General features: G+C 32.0%; 1 protein-coding gene across 1 annotated transcript; it reads left to right on the top strand.

Annotated features, from left to right (window-relative positions):
• The first annotated feature begins 12199 nt into the window (after positions 1 to 12199).
• On the top strand, positions 12200 to 16005 carry LOC11442101 (receptor protein kinase TMK1). The gene is made up of 2 exons (XM_003616166.4): positions 12200 to 14744; positions 15213 to 16005. Exons 1-2 carry the CDS (start codon positions 12437 to 12439, stop codon positions 15740 to 15742), a joined length of 2838 nt encoding a protein of 945 aa, XP_003616214.1. The 5' UTR covers positions 12200 to 12436; the 3' UTR covers positions 15743 to 16005.
• The last annotated feature ends 7829 nt before the right edge of the window (positions 16006 to 23834 follow it).

Here is a 23834-nt window from a genome sequence, read left to right on the forward strand (position 1 = left end):
CACAATTGTTAGAAAATAAATAAGATTTTCCATCGTAAGTAGATTTATAACTATCATAGAGGGAAAAATTGCAAGTAATGAATGAAGTGGAACCTAAGTAAATGATCCAGGTTCTGGAAAATTGTCATTTATAGGAGTCAATAGTTGAGAAACTCATACCAATGACTATGTTGACTAAAGCTCCTACTCTTGATATGGTTGCTTTGGTCAATTAAGTTTGCAAGAATTGAATCAGTTGCTAACAATGTTGAGCATCAAGAACACCGTCTGAGACTTGATTTGCTTAAGAAGTAGGTTTTGAACTCTGACCTTTCTTGAGTTGGGGGATACATGTGAATTTTGAAATCTTTTTCTTTAGTCCAATAAGAACACAATGTGAGCACATATGCTAATCTTTCTTGGTGATTTTTACAATGTTTTGAACTGCAAAGCTAACCGAGATTCAGCAGAAGTTGAGGCGACCAAGACCTCTTGTTGCTTTTCGTCTTAAGAAACCCTTGATAGAACATCATTGATGGATGGTAATGGATCCATTAGAGGGTTTTAGCCATAGACCTGATTAAGAGACTCATAGTGTCCCGTAAGAAAAGTCAGGATATTTTTCTTCAATTGAAAAGCACGAGTACCATTTTCTGTTGAAAACGATCATGAAGCTCTTTCTTGATCACCCTCACCGAAATTTCTTTGGAGATATAATTTAACAACCAAGATGACACGGTGATGTTGTTTCGCATCCAAGAATGAAATTGAGAATTGTTTTCAGTGTAATTTGGGAGAGAACCATCAACATTGCTCGATGCCAAGACTTGAAATTGTCACCGATGAGGAGTTGCGAATTATTTTGGGATGATTGAATGAATGCAAAAAGTATGAACCATCATGATTACCTATGGTAGAAATCGCCGAGAAGAAGAAAGACTGAGAAAAATCGAGAAAGCCGAAGAGAATATTAAGAAATATCTTCTAATACCGTATTAGAGCATGACACTCGAGAGAAAAAACTAGTTGTGATTGCAATATGCATTTCATTATTGATCAAATGAACTTTAAAGTAAACGAGCTAGCTCACCATCCATAAGCTAGTGATGAAGCTCTAACTACTAACTGAACAATGAAAGAAAACATTTACAATTAGTTAGCAACTAACAACCATCTATAACTTGCTAACTAACAATTACTCATAATAAATCATCTATATTTAGTGTCTAACAAACAATGACTTAAATAAAAAATTACCTCCAATAGAGGAAACATGTATAAAATCCAAAATAGCAATAAAAAGAGCCAAACCAAAAAAAATGTCATGTTTATAAAATTCTACCGTCGTGATATCTTCATGAGCATGTTTTTCGTGAGAATCACAATTTTTCTTTTAAAATAAATAATTTATTTCAACCAAGGTAATTTTTTAGTTTGATTTTTAGCATATCATGGACAACTAAATAATTCAAATAACCCAAATGAATAAGACTTTCTTTTATAGTTTCATGACATCATAATAATTATTTTTAGTAAAAAAAGATATTTCTTTTACATAAGATCATAAGTAGCACTCCTTTTTCTCTTGGCAATTGCTCATTAGGCACCCTAAAAAAAACCGAACGGTCGTTGATTACAGTCGGCACCAAACGATATAAAAAATATCCGAACAACAATTAACTATTGTTCGACGTGTTTTAGTTATCTGTGAGCAATTGCTAGGTGTTCAAAGAGCAATTTCCTTTTCTCTTTCACGTTATAAGTAGTACTCCTAATAAACCCCATAACATGTGAGTTGAGTCCAGATTCAATTAATGATTAACCTTAGGCTGTTACTTTTTCCATCCTATGAGTTTCTTGCACACCCTATTTAAATTCTAAAATCTGAAATATTTTAACGTGTTTTAAAAGATTTTATGGAGTGTTTATGCGTTCGAAATTTATAATCCGAACTGTATAGAATGCGGGAGAAATCAATAGAGTAGGACTAGAAGGAGTGTTAACCTTATTATTATGCATGATTTGTAAGCGTGAGCCAATAATGTCGTGTTCTTATTCAATATATGGAAATATGATTAATCTTTTTTTTTTTTTTGTTGAATAAAGAGGGCCGAAGCCCAACGATATGATTAATTTTCTTGTTCAATATATCAAAATATGATTAATCTACTTAGTGTTATTAATTTTCTTGCATTGGATATGCTTTTACAAATGTTAGATCATAATTTTGTTCACCAAAATGTTTCGTCCAAAGTAAAAGTCATGGTCAAGGACTCAAGCATGTCATTTCAACCCAAAATTATACAATTGTGAGTAAATTCCAAATTCAATTTAATTTCTTCCAATTTTGAGTACTTTGTTTGGCTGAAGATTTCTTTCAATTTTGACTACTTTTTTTCCTTTCCTACGGGAAGATCATAAGTACTCCTTCCTTATTCCTAACGAAACCCATAATCTCGATCATAAGAAGCTTCCCTAAAAAAAAAATAAAAAAAAATAAAAATAAAAAAGCTGTTAGCGAGGTCCAAATTCCATTTAACTAATAACCTAAGAGATTTCTTGTTTAGGCACCTAACAATTGGTAATACATATTTCAAATTTTCAAAAATATCACTAACAATTGGTAAATACAGATGGGAGAAGAGTCATTTCCAGCTATTATGTTTCTTTTGTTGGCCAGCCTGCAACCTCAACAAATTTGGTTCTTTGTCGAATTGGCTTTGTCTAAAAAAGAAACAATTGTAATTGTTGTTTAACAATTGCTTACATAAACCTTACATTTAATATACCATACACTTAAAAATTATATCATATTTCACTTTAATGAGGATATTTTAAAGATGGCAACAGTGGAAGAAGTGAAGAAATTACCACTTGCATATACTATGCACGACATTACCTACTCGTGTATCCTAGATGCTGCTTCTAAACAAAGGGAAACCTTGAGCATATGAATGATTGTGTCTTGTGTTTGGGTTCTCAAAATCACGGGCTATATAATTAACTATTGTACATTTGTACCACCATTTCAATCAGTGTGAATAATAAATCGTCATTCACTCTATTCTTCTCTCTATATATAGAAATATTAGCGACACTTCAATGTATCTTGTGTTTGGATTCTCAAAATCAGAACTCAATTTGTTCCTTAGGTTTGATTTTTTCTTTGTTGTTTGGTATATAGTGTGTAGGTTGCTATGGGTAGTAATTATCAAACCAATTGATTTTCTTTTCTGTCTTTCTGGGTCCGGGCTTTGGTGTAATTGAGAATCGAAAAGGAAAATGTTTAAGGGGACACCCAAACACTTATAGACATCTCGTGGGAGAAAGAAATAAAAGACTAATGCAAAAGATCGATAATGTTGTAGGAAGAGATAGATAGATAGATAAAAAAATTAGGTTTGTGACATATAAATATGTCATGTTTCATTCTTTCATACTTAATTTCGATCATTAAATATAGTCAGTTAGCAGGGGCCGTCCTTATAAATTTGGAGGCTCGACTCTCAAATAAAAATAGGTCTATGATATAAATTAGTAGTAAAATGTCTAGAAGATTTATCTCTAGAAACCTTCACAATAGTAAAATTTCTTTTAGGCCTTTTGTAGCTAATAACTTGATCATTTTAGACTTGCCAGAATCCTAGTTTCTTGGATCAAATACATCTACACCAATGTGAGATCATTAACATTATCAACATTTTCATTATCATCTAACAGGATTCAACCAAGTTAAATTAGCATGTGATATTTCAAACTAACATATTCAACCAAGTTAAATTAGCATATAACCACTTATTCAATTGAATGGCAAGGATTAAAAACATATCATGTGTATTCTCATCCACCCTATAAGGCTATAACCATCTCGTTGACTCAATTTCCCCAATTCATTCGTTAAAACCATTCCTTTTTATTATTCTTAAATTAAATTAAATTGCATCATCATTTTTCAGTAACAATAGATTGAATTGTAAAAAAAAAAAAATAATAATAATAAGAATAAGAAAAGTAACAATAAATTGAAGTGGCTCTATCATGTTTTGTTTTTGTGAAATTTCATAATTTTGCTCATATCAACGGAATAGTAATGAAATTAGGAAAGAAGAATAAGTAATTAGCACAGTGCAATTTTCAAACCAACCTTCAATTTTGTTTCTCTTTCTCCCCTTTTGGTGTTCAATAAAAAATCAAAGAAAGAAGAACTAGAGGATATATGGAGGTTTGATTAGTTGGGGAGAACTGAGAATAAGATGGTTGAAAGAAAGAAACACGACTGTAAGGAGTGAGGTTAGGGAAAGTGTTTTTTTTTTTGCTTTAAGTTTGATGGGTTTTGGACTACAATCTTTTTTAGGCCCATGAACTTGGGAGGCCCAGCTCGGTTGAGCTGTTTGCACCTCCCCAAGAATGGCTAGTACACTTAATGTTAGAACTTTTGTTAAGGTCTTGTTGATCATGTCCTCTCACTTAAAAGATGCAAAATTAGTTAAATAACATTTAAATGATACAACCTTAGGTGGAAGCAGTTGATGGTTGTTAAACTCGTGTCTAGTTAGGAACATGACCAACAAAACCTAAGCAACTTGACGTAAGTTTTTTGTGCTTTCCTCAAATTTTTACTATATCTAACAGGTAGCTAGTTGAACACTTCACAAGGAAAAAAAAAACAGTTGGAATATTATAAATTAATTTGTTAGACAAAACAAGCTAAAGTTAAATTAATGAAAACAAAGATTCAAATTAGAAAAAGTTATATGCATATTTACCAAAGGACCTGCATTTAGCCTACACAAGTGTAAAACTTGTGTAGCATGCACAAACTAAGTAATGAAGGGCAAGTGCCGGTTTCAACTTGTTTGTAAATAAATCCCATTAAAAAAAAAGCAACATATTTTAATCTCAAATAATAGTTTTTTTGTTTTTGCTGGATGCACCCCCATATCTGAAACAACAATTGTTTTAGAAATTAGCAACATGCTGTCATTAGAAACAACAAGTTTTCATGACTTTCATTCTTTCTTGTTTGCACATGAACAGAACCAAGCAAACCCCATCCAAACTTTTTTGTCCACCGCCACTGAACCACCGTGTTGTCTCCGAGCACCGCCGTGTTTGAATCTTATAGCTCCAAATTTGCAATTGGAATCCGATCTGGTGTTGACACCACCACCCTTCAATTTTGATTATGGTTAATGGATAATTAAAATTGAAACCAATTAAAAAACCAATTAGCCTTGACAAACAACACAGTGTTCAGACATTGAATCGAAATTGAACCAGGAACTAGAAAAAGTCAGTAAATCGATTTCCCCTTTCCCCATTCATGTTATTTCAAAATCAATTAAAAATAATTCGTAAAACACCTATAATTCAGGCAAGGAATCTGCACTTCTTATGGATGAACTTGAAGAAAGCCTAGATTTGTATAAATCCACATTGCATCTCATTTTAATTTAAACCATAAACATGACTATACAGCTTTAGATTCACATGACTAACTACCACATCCAATAATTAATTATCAAGAAGCCAAGACTATAAATTTAAATCATGTGTACATTACAAACACCGGCATAATGTTCACTATAATTAAAGAAACCAGTGCCAACAAAAACAAGCGTAACTTTAACTTGGCAAGTCGAATAGTTATTCATCAACACTTCCAAGTCTTCACCTTCGTATTCATTTAATAAGACATATGTATTTAACTTTGTAAAAAAAGAATTTTAATCAAAATTTCCAGCATGCAACAGGTCACCAAACAACATTATAAATTGAAACAAGAGATGGAACAAAATAACAAATCGGTTGCCCTTTTCAATTTTCAATTTTTTTCCTTTTATTTTGATTTTGATTATGGTTCTGGGAAAATTAATATTGAAACTAATTCACAAAGTTAATTCAAAAGTGAAACCAAAACAAAATTGAAGAAGAAGGTAGAAAACCACTTTCAAAACAAGTATAAAATTGAAACCAACGGGAAATTGAACAAGGTTGGATCTGGGAAGCGGTTGAATGGAGAGGTTAGAAAACCAAAATCATTAACAAACAGCACAGTGTTCAGAAATTGAATTGGAAAATAAGGGAAATTGAAGCAAGAGCTATAAAAGGTCAGTAAATCGATTTACAGTTAAACCCGATGTTATTTGCTGCTAAAACAAAAGCCCAGACCCAATACCATGGTTAAAAAAAACTGAATAAAATATTGATATTTAATCATTAAGTGGGGTCACATTTACTGTTCATTATATCTCAAGAGCAAGTCACAAAAAGGTTGCAGGTAACAGATCTAGACCGTTGACATATAATAATATTATATCAACGGTCCAAATCAATTTTTAAGAAAACTTTACACAACTTGTGTATCATACACAAGTCTTTTGCTTGTGCATAGTAAATGGCACCCTCATTTAGACTCAAATTAGAAAAAGTTATATGCATATATATTTAAAGGACTCATTTAGGCTGTTAGTTAAAATAGTAACTTAAACTATTTAAAATTGATTTGTTAGACTAATCAAGCTAAAGTTAAATTAATGAAAACAAAATTGGAAATTAGAAAAAGTTATATGCATGTTTACCTATGTTTACCAAAGGTCTCATTTGGGGTGTAAGTTTTCTACTTTTTAGCTATATATCGGCAAAATTGTGGGGAAGAGTTATAATGATTAGTGACAGAATATTTTTTTTTGTTAAAAGTAAAATTTCTTATAGTGATAGTCGCGTTACAAAAAAAAAATACATTGAGAGCTCAACGCAAAGATAGTAACTAAAAAATACATACACAAAAAAAATGTTTAAAAAAACACAAACCAAATTTTTTATCAAATAGGGTTATTATTTTGAAATATTTAATTTTTTTTTATCAATTTGTTTCTTCTATAGGCCACAACTAAAACGAGATTATAAGTATGCTGACTTATGAAAGAGTTTCGATATTTTTTTTTATCAAATAGAATAATTTCTCACTCTAAGATAGAGAAAAATTAAAGCTAATAGAATGCGTTTTTTAGTTTTACAAAAGCTCAAACAACACTTACACAACAAATAAAAGAGTGATATATTCTTTTCCAACTAATGAGATATTTATAAATTTATAAAATTTAATGCTTTTAAAAGCATCATTGTATATCCTTAAAAAAAAAAAAAAAAAAAAAAAAAAGCATCATTGTATAAACTTTTATTGTTTTTCTCTCTCGAAATTTTCAAAAGTGGGTTGTGATTTTCACATTTTTGTTTATAAATATTAGAAGTATAGAATTCAATTAGTAGTCAGGAGTTAAGGAGTTAACTTGTGTTATAAGTTAACTCAAGTTAGTTAACTCTAGGTAGTTAGAAATTTGTTTACTAAGTTTGTTATGCTTTATAGTATAAATACATATATAGTGTGGAGTAGTTTACTTATAACATAAGCAAATCAATAAAAGTGTTTTATTCTCTTCAATTCTCTCAAACCATATTCTTTTAAAATATTTTCAATTTTCCTTGTGTTCTATCAAATTCTCATCAAGAGCCTGATTTGATCACCATTGTTAGAGAATCTCTGAAAGATGTCAATCCACGACAATGAAAGTTTTCTTGCGCATTTATCAGTGTTCAATGGCAAGAGCTATGATGAATGGATCGTGAAGATGAAGGTAATCTTCATATACCAATATGTTCTTGATGTTGTGAACGATATTATACCAACACTTGCAAGAAACGCAACTGAGGTTCAACAAACTGCAAACAAAGATACGAAGAAGAAACATGGAAATGCAATGTTTCTCATTCACTAGTGTGTGAATAGTGATATTTTTGAGAAGATTATGCGTTGTGAAAATGCGAAAGAAACTTGAGATACACTTGAGAGATTGTATTATGGATATAAAAAATTGAAGAAAGTGAGGCTTCAAGCATTAAGAAAACAATACGAGATGTGAATATGGAGGATGGTGAATATGTGGTCTTAGAAGAATCCAAAGATTTGGATGTGATGAAGATTGAAGAACTTCAAGCAAGCCTTGAAGCACATGAATTGAGGTTAACCGATAGGAACAAAGAAAAATCCAAAGGTTCTGCATTAGATCAAGCTTTGCAAGCTCAATATACAAATAAAAGGAAATGCAAGAAAGGAAAGAATTATTGGAATGATAAAGCTTCCAAGAATGATTAAGGTTAAATAAAGAAAGCTTCGAGAAAGAAGGAGATTCAATGATATAATCTTAAAAAATGGGGGCATTATGTATCTGAATTCAAGTCCAAGAAAGTTCCAAGGAAAAAAAAGGCGATGAATCACAGGTTGCTCATAATGAGGGTTATGATTCAGATGAAGTCCTCTTGATGGCTACAATCAAAATTGGTGAGGAACAAAATGATGAAGATGGTATCTGGATACATGATGCTCAAATTACATAACATGTTAAAAGTCTTGGTACTCTAAATTAGATTATTCAATTAATAGAAAGATAAGATTCGCAGATAATAGTATCGATTATGTTGAAGGAAATGGTAATGTGTTGATTCATAGTAGTTTACTTGTAACATTAACAACTCAATAAAAGTTTTTGATTCTCTTCGATTTCTCCCAAACCATATTCTTTTCAAATTTTCCCAATTTCCTTTTTGTTCTAACACCAAAAAGTTTGATATTTGCTCGAGAAAACGATTGACATGAGCAACATTAATTTATGATAATATATTAAGTGTGTCTTTAGTGCTTATAAAAAATAAGAGTATTTTAGTGGACAATTTTTATTTAATGTTTTTCAAAATTTTAGTGGACAATTTTTAAGAAGAAAACATTAGATTGCACATATATTATTATAAGTGATATATTACATAAATTTAAATATATTTATCCTTCAATTTTTTTTAAATATATTTAAATAATTTATACACTTTATTATTAAAAAAACTAAAGTTCATAGACTTTTTCTTATAACGATCTATCTTTTAAGCAATCACTACTTTTATACTTTTTCTGTATGGGTTGATTGTGTATAAGGCAAAACAACTTATTTATATAAAATTGTTGTTCTTATGTTAAGTACATTACTTAATTTTAAGGAATCCAACGCCATGTGGATGAGCTCAAAGTAATTAAAAAGGAAGAACTAAACTGTTAGTTAACACTTAGATTAAAGAACTCAAGTAGGGGACCATATTTGAAGATGTAAAAAAAAAAAACGCATCTATAAATAATATCTTTTTTCTTTTTTTTTTAAAGAAATCTATAAATAATATCTGAAGTGTTAACAATGTAACTATATATCACCATATTCTTTATTAATTAAAATTGAAATTAATCTCTTCTAAGTTATGTTGATTTCATATAAATAGGAGAGATTATATTATAAAATATGTATTTTTTTTAAACAAGTTGGAAAATATGTACTAATAAGTATTTTTTTTTACCGCAAGTCGAATATATTTGCACATATATATTTTTTGAAACAACAAAGCAAAATTCCAATTAGAAGAGAATATAAAGGGTACTAGACCTACATACAAGATAAAGAAACAAGAAAATAGAGAATAAAAAATACATCCTTAAAAAAAAAAAAGAATAAAAAATACATAAAAGAACCCTCGAGTCCAGATTAACACACCACTTATAGAAAAGACAGTGTCCCATTGTCTTTGTCAGAAATCATTTTAAGACTGTTTTAATAAGTTCAATCATGCTAGGAACCTTCATGACCGAGTCTGAAAGAACTCTTCAATTTTTTTGTGGCTCAAATTTCCTAAATCATTGATTGTCAAATTAAGTCTAGAACCTTCACCCCTTTTTGTTTCGTCCTGGCTAGTCTAGTTAATTTACCAGAAACAAAGTTTCTAAATCTCTTGGGGGTAACCATAAAAACTCCAAGTTATTTGCACACTTTATACAAAATATTAATCCAAACTTCGCACAAAGAATAAATGTTGTTCCAATTCTTGATTCCAAGAGCACAAACACAAGTAGTAGCATTCATATCCCTAACGACCTAGTTAAAAGTTTACCTAAAATCAACCAAGCAAAAACTATTACACTGGAGGAGCCAAAACTTCCATTCTTCATGTAATACCCAAGTGACCTCGTCAGGAAGAAAACATAACTCTATCTTGATCTCCCTACTCCAAGTAAGTGGATTCTTTCAAGTGTGATTTACACATGAAAGATTAATATATGATCCGACACCATTTAAAACGAGAAAGATATTTTATTTATTTATTTATATATTTCTCTTCCATTTTGAATGGTCCAATCATGTGTAAATGACACATGACAGAATCCAAATCCCTCCATCAATACTATTGATCTATTATAAGGATAAATTTGTAGCTAGCCGCCAATCAATTGTGTCTATATATATATATATATATATATATATATATATATATATATATATATATATATATATATATATAAAGTAAAGATTTTTATGTCACGTGTCACTTTCACGTTTATTCGTAATATTTTTATTATTTTTTTATTTTTTAAAATCAATATTTAAATTGACATAAATATCTCAACAAACTTTTGATCTTATCTATTCAATATTTTACTTAACTTTTTTATTGAATTCCTAATATTTATGTAACAGAAATATCTCAACAAATTACATATGATATCCTTCAACTATAAATCATCAATCAATCAATCAATAATATATATATATAAAGTAAGGGTTTTTATGTCACATGTCACTTTCACGTTTATTCACAATATTTTTATTATTTTTCTATTTTTTAAAACCAATATTTGAATTGGCATAAATATCTCAATAAACTTTTGATTTTATCTATTAAATATTTTAGGGTTAATAGGTCTTTACCCCTTGTAATATAGGTCATTTTTTATTTTCCCCCTGTAAAAATTTTATTTTGATTCAACCCCCTGTAAAATATTTTTGTTTTGATTTACCCCCTAATAGGCCAAACTAAAACCAATTTTATTTTTTTTTCAAGAAATTTTCGTTTTTGTTTGGCCTATTACGGAGGGAAATCAAAACAAAAATATTTAACAGGGGGTAAATCTTAATAAAAAATTTAAGGGGAAAACCAGAAATGACCTATATTACAGGGGGGTAAAGACCTATTAACCCAATATTTTACTTAACTTTTTCATTGAATTCCTAATATTTTATGTTGCAGAAATAACACAAATTCATAAAAATTGATTTTATTCTATATGTGTTAATATTTTTACTAAATCTAATTAATTTTATTTGTATGTGCATCTATAAATTTACGAGTATTTATGATATGGTGTATTTTATTATATTTGTGTGTATTTATTAAGATATTCATCCTATACCAATCTGTGATAAATTTTATTTGCGGATATCATGCATATAATTTTTTTTATCTTCTTAAATATGTCTAACCCAAACAACGCTGAATAAATACACTAATTGATATAAAAAGTCGCCTACCATATCAACTTCCCAAACAAAGAAGTACCTCTTCTTCATCTTTATGGTTAGAGTCACATAGATAAAGAGCCATAAAACTATCTCTAAGTTTTAACATTGATACATTTTAATAAGGGCATTCTGATTTATAATTTCTGGTTAAATTGAAAGAGACTTAAATTATTTGGATCAACCACTCTCTTAAAATACCTGATTTTATTTGACTATATGTATTATTCACGTAACATATTTTGATTTTATTTTTTTATTATTATATAAAAAAAAACATCTCTCTAAAAAACGACAACCGATAACATATAAATTAAGTGAATTGTTTCAATGAATATAATATATTTTTTTTACAATTTTTATCAATAGATAATTATGAAAATTGTATATTGTCACATGTCAAACAGTCAACTAGGCATACAACTCAGACGAATATAGTATTAAAAAGCATAATGTTCACGTATTTACACTTCAATATTAAAGTCGAATATACTATGTCCAAATATTAAAGTCGAATATTACCAAATTTCCAGATACTAATGAGTTGTAAATGTAGAAGTTCTCCACCTTTTAATATGCATGTATATATACATATAAATATAATAAGGTCTTGTTATCCGTTGGTCCAAATCACTAGTTAAGAAGTTAAAAGTAGAAAGAAAAAAATATAATTTAAATTGAAAAGAATAACTTTTTAATTTTTCAAATATAGAATACACAATTTTAAAGAAAATATTTCTTTTAATAATTTCTTAATCAGTGCTTCGGGACACCGATTAATATTTTTCATATAATAAATAGATAAAATAAAGATGAGGAAGAGGTGGCCCATACACCAGAATCACAAACATGACAGTACACAACACAACACAACAGCCTCTCATACTTTCTTCTTCAGCAATGGTCATCACTACCCTGTCTTTCAGATACATGGGCCCCACTTGCATGTGCATTACTCTCCGAGTTCTCCCCATTCTTCTCACTCTTATTCGTAACTAACCAAAACTCTTTCTTCACCATTTTCCATCACCACCTTCTTCTCCTCTTTTTTCTCTCTTCAACAACAAAACATGAACATGAACAAAAACATCATCGTACACCCTTTAACTTTCTTTACCTTATTCTTTTCCATTATCACTTTCACTCACTCCCAAACCAACGATGCTTCCATCATGCAAACCCTAAAAAACAACCTTAAACCGCCTCTTTCGCTTGGTTGGTCCGACCCGGATCCATGTAAATGGACCCACGTTTCTTGTTCCGACGACAACCGTGTAACGAGAATCCAAATCGGTCGCCAGAATCTCCATGGCACACTTCCTCAAACCCTTCAAAACCTTACCAACTTACAACACCTAGAGCTTCAATTCAACAACTTCACAGGTCCACTTCCAAGCTTAAACGGTTTAAACTCTCTTCAAGTTTTCATGGCGAGTGGTAACAGTTTTTCATCGTTTCCTAGTGATTTTTTTGCTGGTATGTCTCAGCTTGTTTCTGTTGAGATTGATGATAACCCTTTTGAGCCATGGGAGATTCCTGTGTCTTTGAAAGATGCTTCTTCTCTTCAGAATTTTTCTGCTAATAATGCTAATGTGAAGGGTAAGTTACCTGATTTTTTTAGTGATGAGGTTTTTCCTGGTTTGACCCTTTTGCATTTAGCTTTTAATAAACTTGAAGGTGTGTTGCCAAAGGGGTTTAATGGATTAAAGGTTGAGTCTTTGTGGTTGAATGGTCAGAAGAGTGATGTTAAGCTTAGTGGGTCAGTTCAGGTTTTGCAGAATATGACTTCTTTAACTGAGGTTTGGTTGCAGTCTAATGGGTTTAATGGTCCTTTGCCTGATTTAGGAGGATTGAAAAATTTGGAAGTTTTGAGTTTAAGGGATAATTCTTTTACTGGTGTTGTTCCTAGTTCGTTGGTTGGATTTAAATCACTTAAAGTTGTGAACTTGACTAATAACAAGTTTCAAGGTCCGGTACCGGTTTTTGGTGCTGGTGTTAAGGTTGATAATATTAAGGATTCTAATAGCTTTTGTTTGCCTAGTCCTGGTGATTGTGATCCTAGGGTGAATGTTCTTCTTTCGGTTGTTGGGGGTATGGGTTATCCTTTAAGGTTTGCTGAGAGTTGGAAGGGGAATGATCCTTGTGCTGATTGGATTGGGATTACTTGTAGTAATGGGAACATTAGTGTTGTTAATTTTCAAAAGTTGGGTCTTACTGGTGTGATATCTCCAGATTTTGCTAAGCTTAAATCGCTGCAAAGACTTATTCTTTCTGATAATAATCTCACTGGTTTGATTCCGAACGAGCTTACTACTTTGCCTATGCTAACTCAATTGAATGTTTCTAACAATCATCTCTTTGGGAAAGTACCGAGTTTTAGGAGCAATGTGATTGTGATTACTAGTGGGAACATTGATATAGGGAAGGATAAAAGCAGCTTGTCACCTTCGGTGTCTCCTAATGGTACCAATGCAAGTGGTGGAAATGGTGGGAGTTCGGAAAATGGCGACAGAAAGTCTTCTTCACATGTGGGCTTGATTGTGTTAGCTGTGATTGGTACTGTTTTTGTGGCATCTTTGATTGGTCTCTTGGTTTTCTGTTTGTTTAGGATGAGGCAAAAGAAGTTAAGCAGGGTGCAGAGTCCAAATGCATTAGTTATTCACCCTCGGCATTCTGGATCAGATAATGAAAGTGTGAAGATAACGGTTGCAGGTTCGAGTGTAAGTGTTGGAGGTGTGAGTGAAGCTCACACCGTACCCAACAGTGAGATGGGAGATATTCAAATGGTTGAAGCGGGAAACATGGTAATTTCAATACAGGTTCTAAGGAGCGTCACGAACAACTTCAGCGAGAAAAATATATTGGGGCAAGGAGGTTTTGGAACAGTTTATAAAGGCGAACTCCATGATGGTACGAGAATCGCAGTGAAAAGAATGATGTGTGGGGCAATAGTTGGGAAGGGTGCAGCAGAATTTCAGTCTGAAATTGCTGTTTTGACAAAGGTTCGTCACCGGCATCTTGTTGCTCTTCTTGGTTACTGCTTGGATGGGAATGAAAAGCTTCTTGTTTATGAGTACATGCCTCAGGGGACCCTAAGTAGGTATATTTTTAATTGGCCAGAGGAAGGACTCGAACCACTCGGGTGGAATAAGAGATTGGTCATCGCCTTAGATGTTGCAAGGGGTGTTGAGTACCTACATAGCTTGGCTCATCAAAGCTTCATACACAGAGACTTGAAACCTTCAAATATTCTCCTTGGAGATGATATGAGGGCAAAGGTCGCAGATTTTGGTCTCGTGCGTCTTGCTCCAGAAGGGAAAGCTTCAATTGAAACAAGAATTGCAGGAACTTTCGGATATTTGGCACCAGAATATGCAGGTATTTTTTTGTTGTTCATCCTTCATCTGCTTCACCTGTTTTCTGTTTGCTATGCCAATTTTTAGTTAGTATTCCCAAATAAATGTAGAGATAGTCAAGACCCTGGTCAATGTATTGACTTGGTTTGAACGTAGCTACGTAACTAAGAAAGTTAAGCAAAATCTTTCTTTACATTTTCATGCTGTTAATAGAAAGTGAAAATCAATAATGTAACTTGTGTCCTAAAATGTTTTTCATGTTCAATTTGTAAAAATGGTTTCGCGTGTCTTCGGAGGAACTAACATGCTTTCCCCTTGGAATGTGACTGTGGTGTATTTTGCTTGAATGGTTGTGTGAAGATCTTTGTTTTGATTTGTTTGTTTGATAGTACAAATATTTTGAATGTTTGTGTTTGATTATTCTTGGTTGTCGTTGATTTGTCGTCAAATACCTCTTAACCCTGACATGCAAACGACTATCTGCTTGCAGTTACCGGCCGTGTGACAACTAAAGTTGATGTGTTTAGCTTTGGTGTAATATTGATGGAGCTTATAACCGGAAGAAAAGCACTTGACGACAGCCAACCAGAGGACAGCATGCACCTTGTAGCATGGTTCCGAAGAATGTACTTAGATAAGGACACATTCCGCAAGGCCATTGACCCTACAATTGATATCAATGAAGAAACACTTGCTAGTATTCACACTGTAGCTGAATTAGCTGGTCATTGCAGTGCGAGGGAGCCATATCAAAGGCCTGACATGGGTCATGCGGTCAATGTGCTTTCTTCTCTTGTCGAACAATGGAAGCCATCTGATACGAATGCTGAAGACATATATGGTATTGACCTTGACTTATCTTTACCACAAGCACTCAAGAAATGGCAGGCTTATGAAGGTGCAAGTCAACTTGACTCATCTTCATCTTCGCTTCTTCCAAGTTTGGATAACACACAAACAAGTATACCTAATCGCCCGTATGGATTTGCCGATTCTTTTACATCAGCGGATGGTAGATGATCATGCTTGGTTTTGTACATAATTGTAAGGTGGTTTCGTTTGTGTGTATGTTGATTCTAATGGCTTGTTGTGCTGTCTTTACATTTGTGAACTTGTTTATCTTTTTTAATGGTGTAGTTTTCTTCCATGATTAATCTTATACTCTTTATGTAACACTTGTTAAGGAGTTTTGCTGACTAACTGAGAAGAGATTCTCAGCTTGAGATTTGTTTCATATTTTTCCCCTTTTAGTTAATTTTGATATGTTCCACTAGTTTGATTAATTCATATCAATTATATTACATTTTGTTGAATCAATTATTGTATTCTTAATTCATGGTTGATTTATTTTCTCGAAGTTAATATATTTTTCTTAAAAAAAAAAAAAGAGAAGGTTTATAAACTTAAGAGTGCACCTAATATGCACCAAAAAGAGAGGTTCAACAATGGACCTCTTAAATTTTTCCTGCTATAACAAGTGAAGATGTTTTTCCTTTGAAAATAACAGTGGACCTCTTTTTTTGTTGTGAATCTTAGGGGGCACATAGACTTAATTTTAATAAGTTTCATAAGTCAAAAAGGTTAATCCAAACTATAATCAACTAATTTGAAAATCAGGTACTAATAATTGCTTCATTGAAAGTGAAGGACATCTACTAAAAAGTTATGTGAAGGGGTTGTTACTACTACAAGCCACAAGGTTGCTATCACATCCATGTTGTAAGGAATCTGGTGTGTATCATCCATTTTTGGATTAGCATGAATTTATGAAATGGACAGATAAGGAAGTAGTTAAAGAAGGAATCAAATATTATTTGTTGGTTCCTACCTTCTTGTGGAAAAAGGGGACAATATGGCAAAATGCATGTGCAAGTTAAGCCAAAAGATGTGCATGTGCTACCCTTTCCAACTGGCTCCCATTAATCACTTTATTCTTATCTTTTAAGTTCAAACATTATAAAAAGATGAAATCAATAAAATTGAACATCCTTTTTGTACCAAAATAAAAATATAAATTGAACATCCTTTCTAATTTCTAGCTTTTGGACATATTCAAAAGTTAACACCTGGCCACGTAAGAATCTGACTTTTGGGATTTTATATTTTCATGCATTTTTTTAAAATGGTTCTAAGTCTTTTAAGTAAGTTTTTTTTTTTGGTTGAGGTTCGAACTCCAATCTTATATATATTATGCATTATTTCTAGCAACTGATCTAAGTTTACAAATAAGTGATTAACTTAAGGGTTAAAGTCTCTTGATTAGAAAATTTAATTTTTGAATGTAGTATACTGATAGACAGATTTATTTACCTTATGTGTCTTCAAGGGTGAAAATTAATCACAACTAACAATAATACATATGCGCTTTAATAAAAAAAAAAAAATACATATGGGTAAAAACATCTAACAAGTAGATCTTCATGATTTAATAACGTGTATATCCTCTTAATTTTATACACGAATTTAGTGCCTAAATTTGAATATTAATTTTAGTCCACAAGTTCATAAATGTCATGAATTTTCTCCACTAGTAAATTTAGGATTAAATTCAATGATGTGGCAAGCAAGGTGTTGAAGTAATAAGTGATTTGTTAATTGAGTAACGTCAACCGGATCAAAACCCATCCATATTACTCATCTCGTCAAATTATTATTAGCTAAAAATAAGGCCATCGAATTATACTTTTTGTTGGGTCATGAGGAAGTTAATCATCATTCACATCATTCAAAAGAGATAATACAGTGACTTGGATATTACGCCTTAAGTGTTTGATTTTGGACAATAAAAATTGATTTTGAGTCAATTGAATTTGATTAGAAGTAAGTTGAATGCAAATTAATTTATATATGGATATGTAAAAATAATTCTTTTTATCTCATGTCATAAAAAAAAAAAACTCACGCCATTTGGATAGGTACATTAAAATTGCTTTACGATGAAAAAAATATTCTTGTCGAGCAATAAAATTCAAGCTCTGAAAAATATTGCGGTGGAAGCGCTGAAATCAAGCTTTGAAATTGATATTGGAGACTAGATTTTTATGTATCCACCCAAACAACTTTATAAGAGCAATAACTTAAGTTTGTATATTATAAGTCTTCTCACTTGTATATTGTTTGGTACTTATATTATTATCTAATTATCTAGTGTGAGATTTCTATCTCACACTTAGTAGACAATAATTATCCTCTTTATGTCTCAAGTATGAGTCATCTATCTATGAAGCTTTCTTTTATCCACATACACTTGCATTGTAAAAATTACCAAATATACAAAGAGACGATATCTTTTGTTGAACAATCCGTTCTAATACTACGGTTGGATCATGATGGGAGCCTATATGATCATGCACATTTGGGCAAGAGTAACCATTTCACTTATAATATTGTTCAAAGCTGAAACTTTTACCTAACATTTGCCAAACAACAATTTCTGGATTGGTACGAACTTTAATCCATGAACTAACTTGATGGAATGAATAATATATGAATGAGTTTTAGAAAATTGTTTTTGAGTTTATAGCGGATAGTTATAGCTCTTACTGTAACAGAAAAGACTGGCACCGCTTGCTTATTCAAGACCGCCACTTCTATAACACCAACTGTGGATACCGTACCTTCATGTACAGCTTTCTTCTTTCAATAAGTACATATGATTATAATAGACATGTTTGATAACGTTTCTTTTTCACGAGTTTATAGTTTTTTTACTAACCTGTAACTTCTTTGACAAACTACTTCCAGTAGTGTTTGAAGTTATAATTTATCTTCTTCTTCTTCTTTTCCCCAATTTTGCTCTTGGTGTCTTAATTGAACTTTTTATTTATTAAATATACATCTTCATATCATTTCATGTTCATAATCTGGTTTTTTTTTTTTGAACAAGCCTCATCATCTGGTTAATTCGCTAATTTTATAAAACATTGCAAATATAATTTGTTAGTTTATCATCAATTGTCTTATCTACCATCAACTATAAATTACTCATTCACCTTCGTCTATCCACTACACCGAAATGGGTATTGCTACATCAACAACTTACTTGTCACATTCATATATCACTTAATGTGTGTCACTCAATTTTAATCACAATTTAAAATGTGTCAAGCAGAGATCTAATATTTATAAATTTGAGGCCTAAAATTATCAAAATTTAAAATGGGAGGGAGTCATAAGGTGGTTCGTACAATTTCCTAAAAAAAAGTGGTTCGAGCGAGGATCATAGATATTGAAGTGATAAAGAGGTTATGAGTTCAACTTTTCCATCCCTTTTATTGTGGCAAGTTGTTGAAAATAACTACGTTGCCTAATTTAGCTCACAGGGTTTTACAATGGAGATTAAATTTTTTAGCATCCTATCAGAAACGGTGGATTTTGGTATACCATATAACTTTGAAAAAGAAGTTAGAAATCAGGAATGCATCGTCATGTTTATGTCAATTAATAAAACATGTCATCTTAGAAAAGCGATAAAAAAACAACAAAAATGATATATATCATGGCCATGTTTGGTCTTGGGTAGCCCTAAAATACGATTCATGTACAAATCAAGCCAGTGAGAAGAGGCATGCTTTTAAATTTAATTTAACTTTCTTACATACTAAAAATGCACCTAGAATAAAATAAATACACATCTCATGTTTCATACTATGCCAGTAGAAATGTTCATGCAACATGAGTCTTATGCTACAAAATGATCCATTAAACACCCTCATGCACCTCTCTACAAAGCAATTCCCTCCATGAACACTTAAGAATGCATATATACTGCTGTTGAACAAATAACCATTATGTCTACAATATGTATCATGTGCCATTAGTTCACAAATCACAATCATGACAAAGAAGCAAAATCAACATCCAAGATATACTAATCTCTAATCTCTAATATGATCAAATCCAAGAAGTTTGATGGACTTGACTAGATAAATGAGTTAGATCGGACCGGTCCATTTATCTTTGGACTATAAATTTGTAAAGAGATTTACTTTTTCCACCCTGTGCCTTTCCTCGCGCGTCCTATTTTTTTTTAAATTTTACCCATGGTCCCAGGGACGGATCTCTGTGGAGACCCCTAGGTGCCACTGCACCCCCCAGTTTTGGAATAAGAATATAACAAGGAGTTGTAAGAGGCAATTAACTGTATCGAGTCATGATCGATATTTCGTAATCGTAACAATCAATCCCATATACCTCATTCGCAAAAGGATAAAAAAAATTACAGTTTGGTTCGAAATTTTAGTTTTGGCTTGATTCAGTTCGGTTAATAGGCAAGCAAACAGTTAACCGAACCATAATTTTGGTTCAGTTCGGTTAGTTTCAAATCTTAAACGGTTCAGTTCGGTTATTCCGAAACATTTCAATACTTTGGTTCGGTTCAGTTCGGTTAATATGGTTAACCGAACCATGTCCACTACGAGAATGCAATTGAACGGGGTAAGATGATGACTTCGAAGTTGTTAATTGTTCACCTAAAGTGCTGACATAACGGGACTATGATAATACTAGTATGTAGAAGTCCAAATCCAACATGTAGGAACAACAAACAACTAAGCAAGAATATACAATATTTCACCATCAAACCATGGATGACAACATCCACATGTCAAGTTGAGTTAAATTTGTATCTAGTGTATATATCTTTTTGTGTATAATATGAATAATGTTCTAAAAATATGTTTATATAGATAATGATGCAAGAGGAAGAAAATTGGAGTCAGAGAAACCCAGAGTGAATGGGTATTTCATAAACAATATTTCATATCAAGAAAAATTAATAAGCTCGGTGACATCATTTTGCATCTAATACATTATATGGCTCAATCTTGGCTAAAACATGTAGTATTTGATTTTTTCAAATATTTGCATTAAATATGAGCCTAGTCTGGTTCGGTAGGCTTAATTGGGAGAGCCAAAATGTTCAAATTTTTTTGATTGTATAATTTAGGAACTCAAGTTAGTCTAAAAGATGAGCTCATTGAGCTAGACAAAAATTGACATCATTGACACATACGTATAAAAGGTTAGGGCATTGTTTTATCTCCACCCTCATTATTGAAAAACACATATGTTTTTGGAAGTGCACACACAAATTGTCTGAAAGTGCACACTCAACCCATATGTTTTTCAAAAACATGTATCTAAGAACAATCTTTAACACGGAACTTCCAACTATCAAACTTATAAGTTTCAGCGCATGTTTTAGATACTGCTGAAATTCCAATAAACATTGGGCCACCATGGTCCAGCATATAAGCTCCTAAATCAACAGAATGATTAAGCACTAATGATGGGAACTTGTAGTTGTCAACATCCTTGACAAACACTAACAGATTTTGTTCATCTCCTTTATACACTATTTGAACTTTGATTTTCTGAGCAATGTGAAGGTTGAAATCCATAGTTGTAGTAATATTTGGGAATAATGAATCTCTGAATACGCTAACATACGTGTCTGTGGGGATGGGGTTCGATGGATCAATCCAATTATCAAATGCAATGGAGAATGATTCAGAAGGGAAGCCAAAAGGTGTTCTAACTAACTCGTGCTCAGGTGACAAAAAGAACGCAAACCCATTTCCTAGATCAGTAGGCTTATTACCGGAAGTTGGAACAACAATTTCAATCACAAATTCAGATAAGAAAGATAAACTTCTATTTTCATTCATGAGCCATAACTTGTAAGGAGTATTGTAAAGTATACCTCCATAGCTGGCTTTCACCTTGGCATCATGTCTACCATGACAAACCAGCTCAACTGGGTTGTTATGCACAAACATCGCATCTCCATTCAAATCAACCTTTCTCTCGCCAAACTCCAATTGAGGAAAATCAATGTCAAAATTTCCTTCCGTAACTGAAATCAAGTTCAATCAAAACAAAAAAACCACCAAAAACCCCATTATTCCCTCAAACCAAACACTCACTCACACACTCACACACAAGAGAAGAGAATGTGAACATTGATTGATGTTTAATGGATATATATATATATATATATATATATATATATATATATATATATATATATATATAAGGGTTAATTAATATTCAGAATTTTGTTTTTATTCCTTACAAAATAAAATCACACTTTTTAATTCCTATAAAAATTTTCATCAATATTTTTAGTCCCTATAAAATTTTTCCATCAACATTTTTAGTCCCAGTTAAAAATTTCCACACAAATTGTCTGAAAGTGCACACTCAACCCATATGTTTTTCAAAAACATGTATCTAAGAACAACCTTTAACACGGAACTTCCAACTATTAAACTTATAAGTTTCAGCGCATGTTTTAGATACCGCTGAAATTCCAATAAACATTGGGCCACCATGGTCCAGCATATAAGCTCCTAAATCAACAGAATGATTAAGCACTAATGATGGGAACTTGTAGTTGTCAACATCCTTGACAAACACTAACAGATTTTGTTCATCTCCTTTATACACTATTTGAACTTTGATTTTCTGAGCAATGTGAAGGTTGAAATCCATAGTTGTAGTAATATTTGGGAATAATGAATCTCTGAATACGCTAACATACGTGTCTGTGGGGATGGGGTTCGATGGATCAATCCGATTATCAAATGCAATGGAGAATGATTCAGAAGGGAAGCCAAAAGGTGTTCTAACTAACTCGTGCTCAGGTGACAAAAAGAACGCAAACCCATTTCCTAGATCAGTAGGCTTATTACCGGAGTTGGAACAACAATTTCAATCACAAATTCAGATAAGAAAGATAAACTTCTATTTTCATTCATGAGCCATAACTTGTAAGGAGTATTGTAAAGTATACCTCCATAGCTGGCTTTCACCTTGGCATCATGTCTACCATGACAAACCAGCTCAACTGGGTTGTTATGCACAAACATCGCATCTCCTTTCAAATCAACCTTTCTCTCGCCAAACTCCAATTGAGGAAAATCAATGTCAAAATTTCCTTCCGTAACTGAAATCAAGTTCAACCAAAACAAAAAAACCACCAAAAACCCCATTATTCCCTCAAACCAAACACTCACTCACACACTCACACACAAGAGAAGAGAATGTGAACATTGATTGATGTTTAATGGATATATATATATATATATATATATATATATATATATATAAGGGTTAATTAATATTCAGAATTTTGTTTTTATTCTTTACAAAATAAAATCACACTTTTTAATTCCTATAAAAATTTTCATCAACATTTTTAGTCCCTATAAAATTTTTCCATCAACATTTTTAGTCCCAGTTAAAAATTTCCACACAAATTGTCTGAAAGTGCACACTCAACCCATATGTTTTTCAAAAACATGTATCTAAGAACAACCTTTAACACGGAACTTCCAACTATCAAACTTATAAGTTTCAGCGCATGTTTTAGATACTGCTGAAATTCCAATAAACATTGGGCCACCATGGTCCAGCATATAAGCTCCTAAATCAACAGAATGATTAAGCACTAATGATGGGAACTTGTAGTTGTCAACATCCTTGACAAACACTAACAGATTTTGTTCATCTCCTTTATACACTATTTGAACTTTGATTTTCTGAGCAATGTGAAGGTTGAAATCCATAGTTGTAGTAATATTTGGGAATAATGAATCTCTGAATACGCTAACATACGTGTCTGTGGGGATGGGGTTCGATGGATCAATCCAATTATCAAATGCAATGGAGAATGATTCAGAAGGGAAGCCAAAAGGTGTTCTAACTAACTCGTGCTCAGGTGACAAAAAGAACGCAAACCCATTTCCTAGATCAGTAGGCTTATTACCGGAAGTTGGAACAACAATTTCAATCACAAATTCAGATAAGAAAGATAAACTTCTATTTTCATTCATGAGCCATAACTTGTAAGGAGTATTGTAAAGTATACCTCCATAGCTGGCTTTCACCTTGGCATCATGTCTACCATGACAAACCAGCTCAACTGGGTTGTTATGCACAAACATCGCATCTCCATTCAAATCAACCTTTCTCTCGCCAAACTCCAATTGAGGAAAATCAATGTCAAAATTTCCTTCCGTAACTGAAATCAAGTTCAATCAAAACAAAAAACCACCAAAAACCCCATTATTCCCTCAAACCAAACACTCACTCACACACTCACACACAA

This window comes from Medicago truncatula, chromosome 5 (assembly GCF_003473485.1).
Source record: "Medicago truncatula cultivar Jemalong A17 chromosome 5, MtrunA17r5.0-ANR, whole genome shotgun sequence".
Classification (NCBI taxonomy): Eukaryota; Viridiplantae; Streptophyta; class Magnoliopsida; order Fabales; family Fabaceae; genus Medicago; species Medicago truncatula.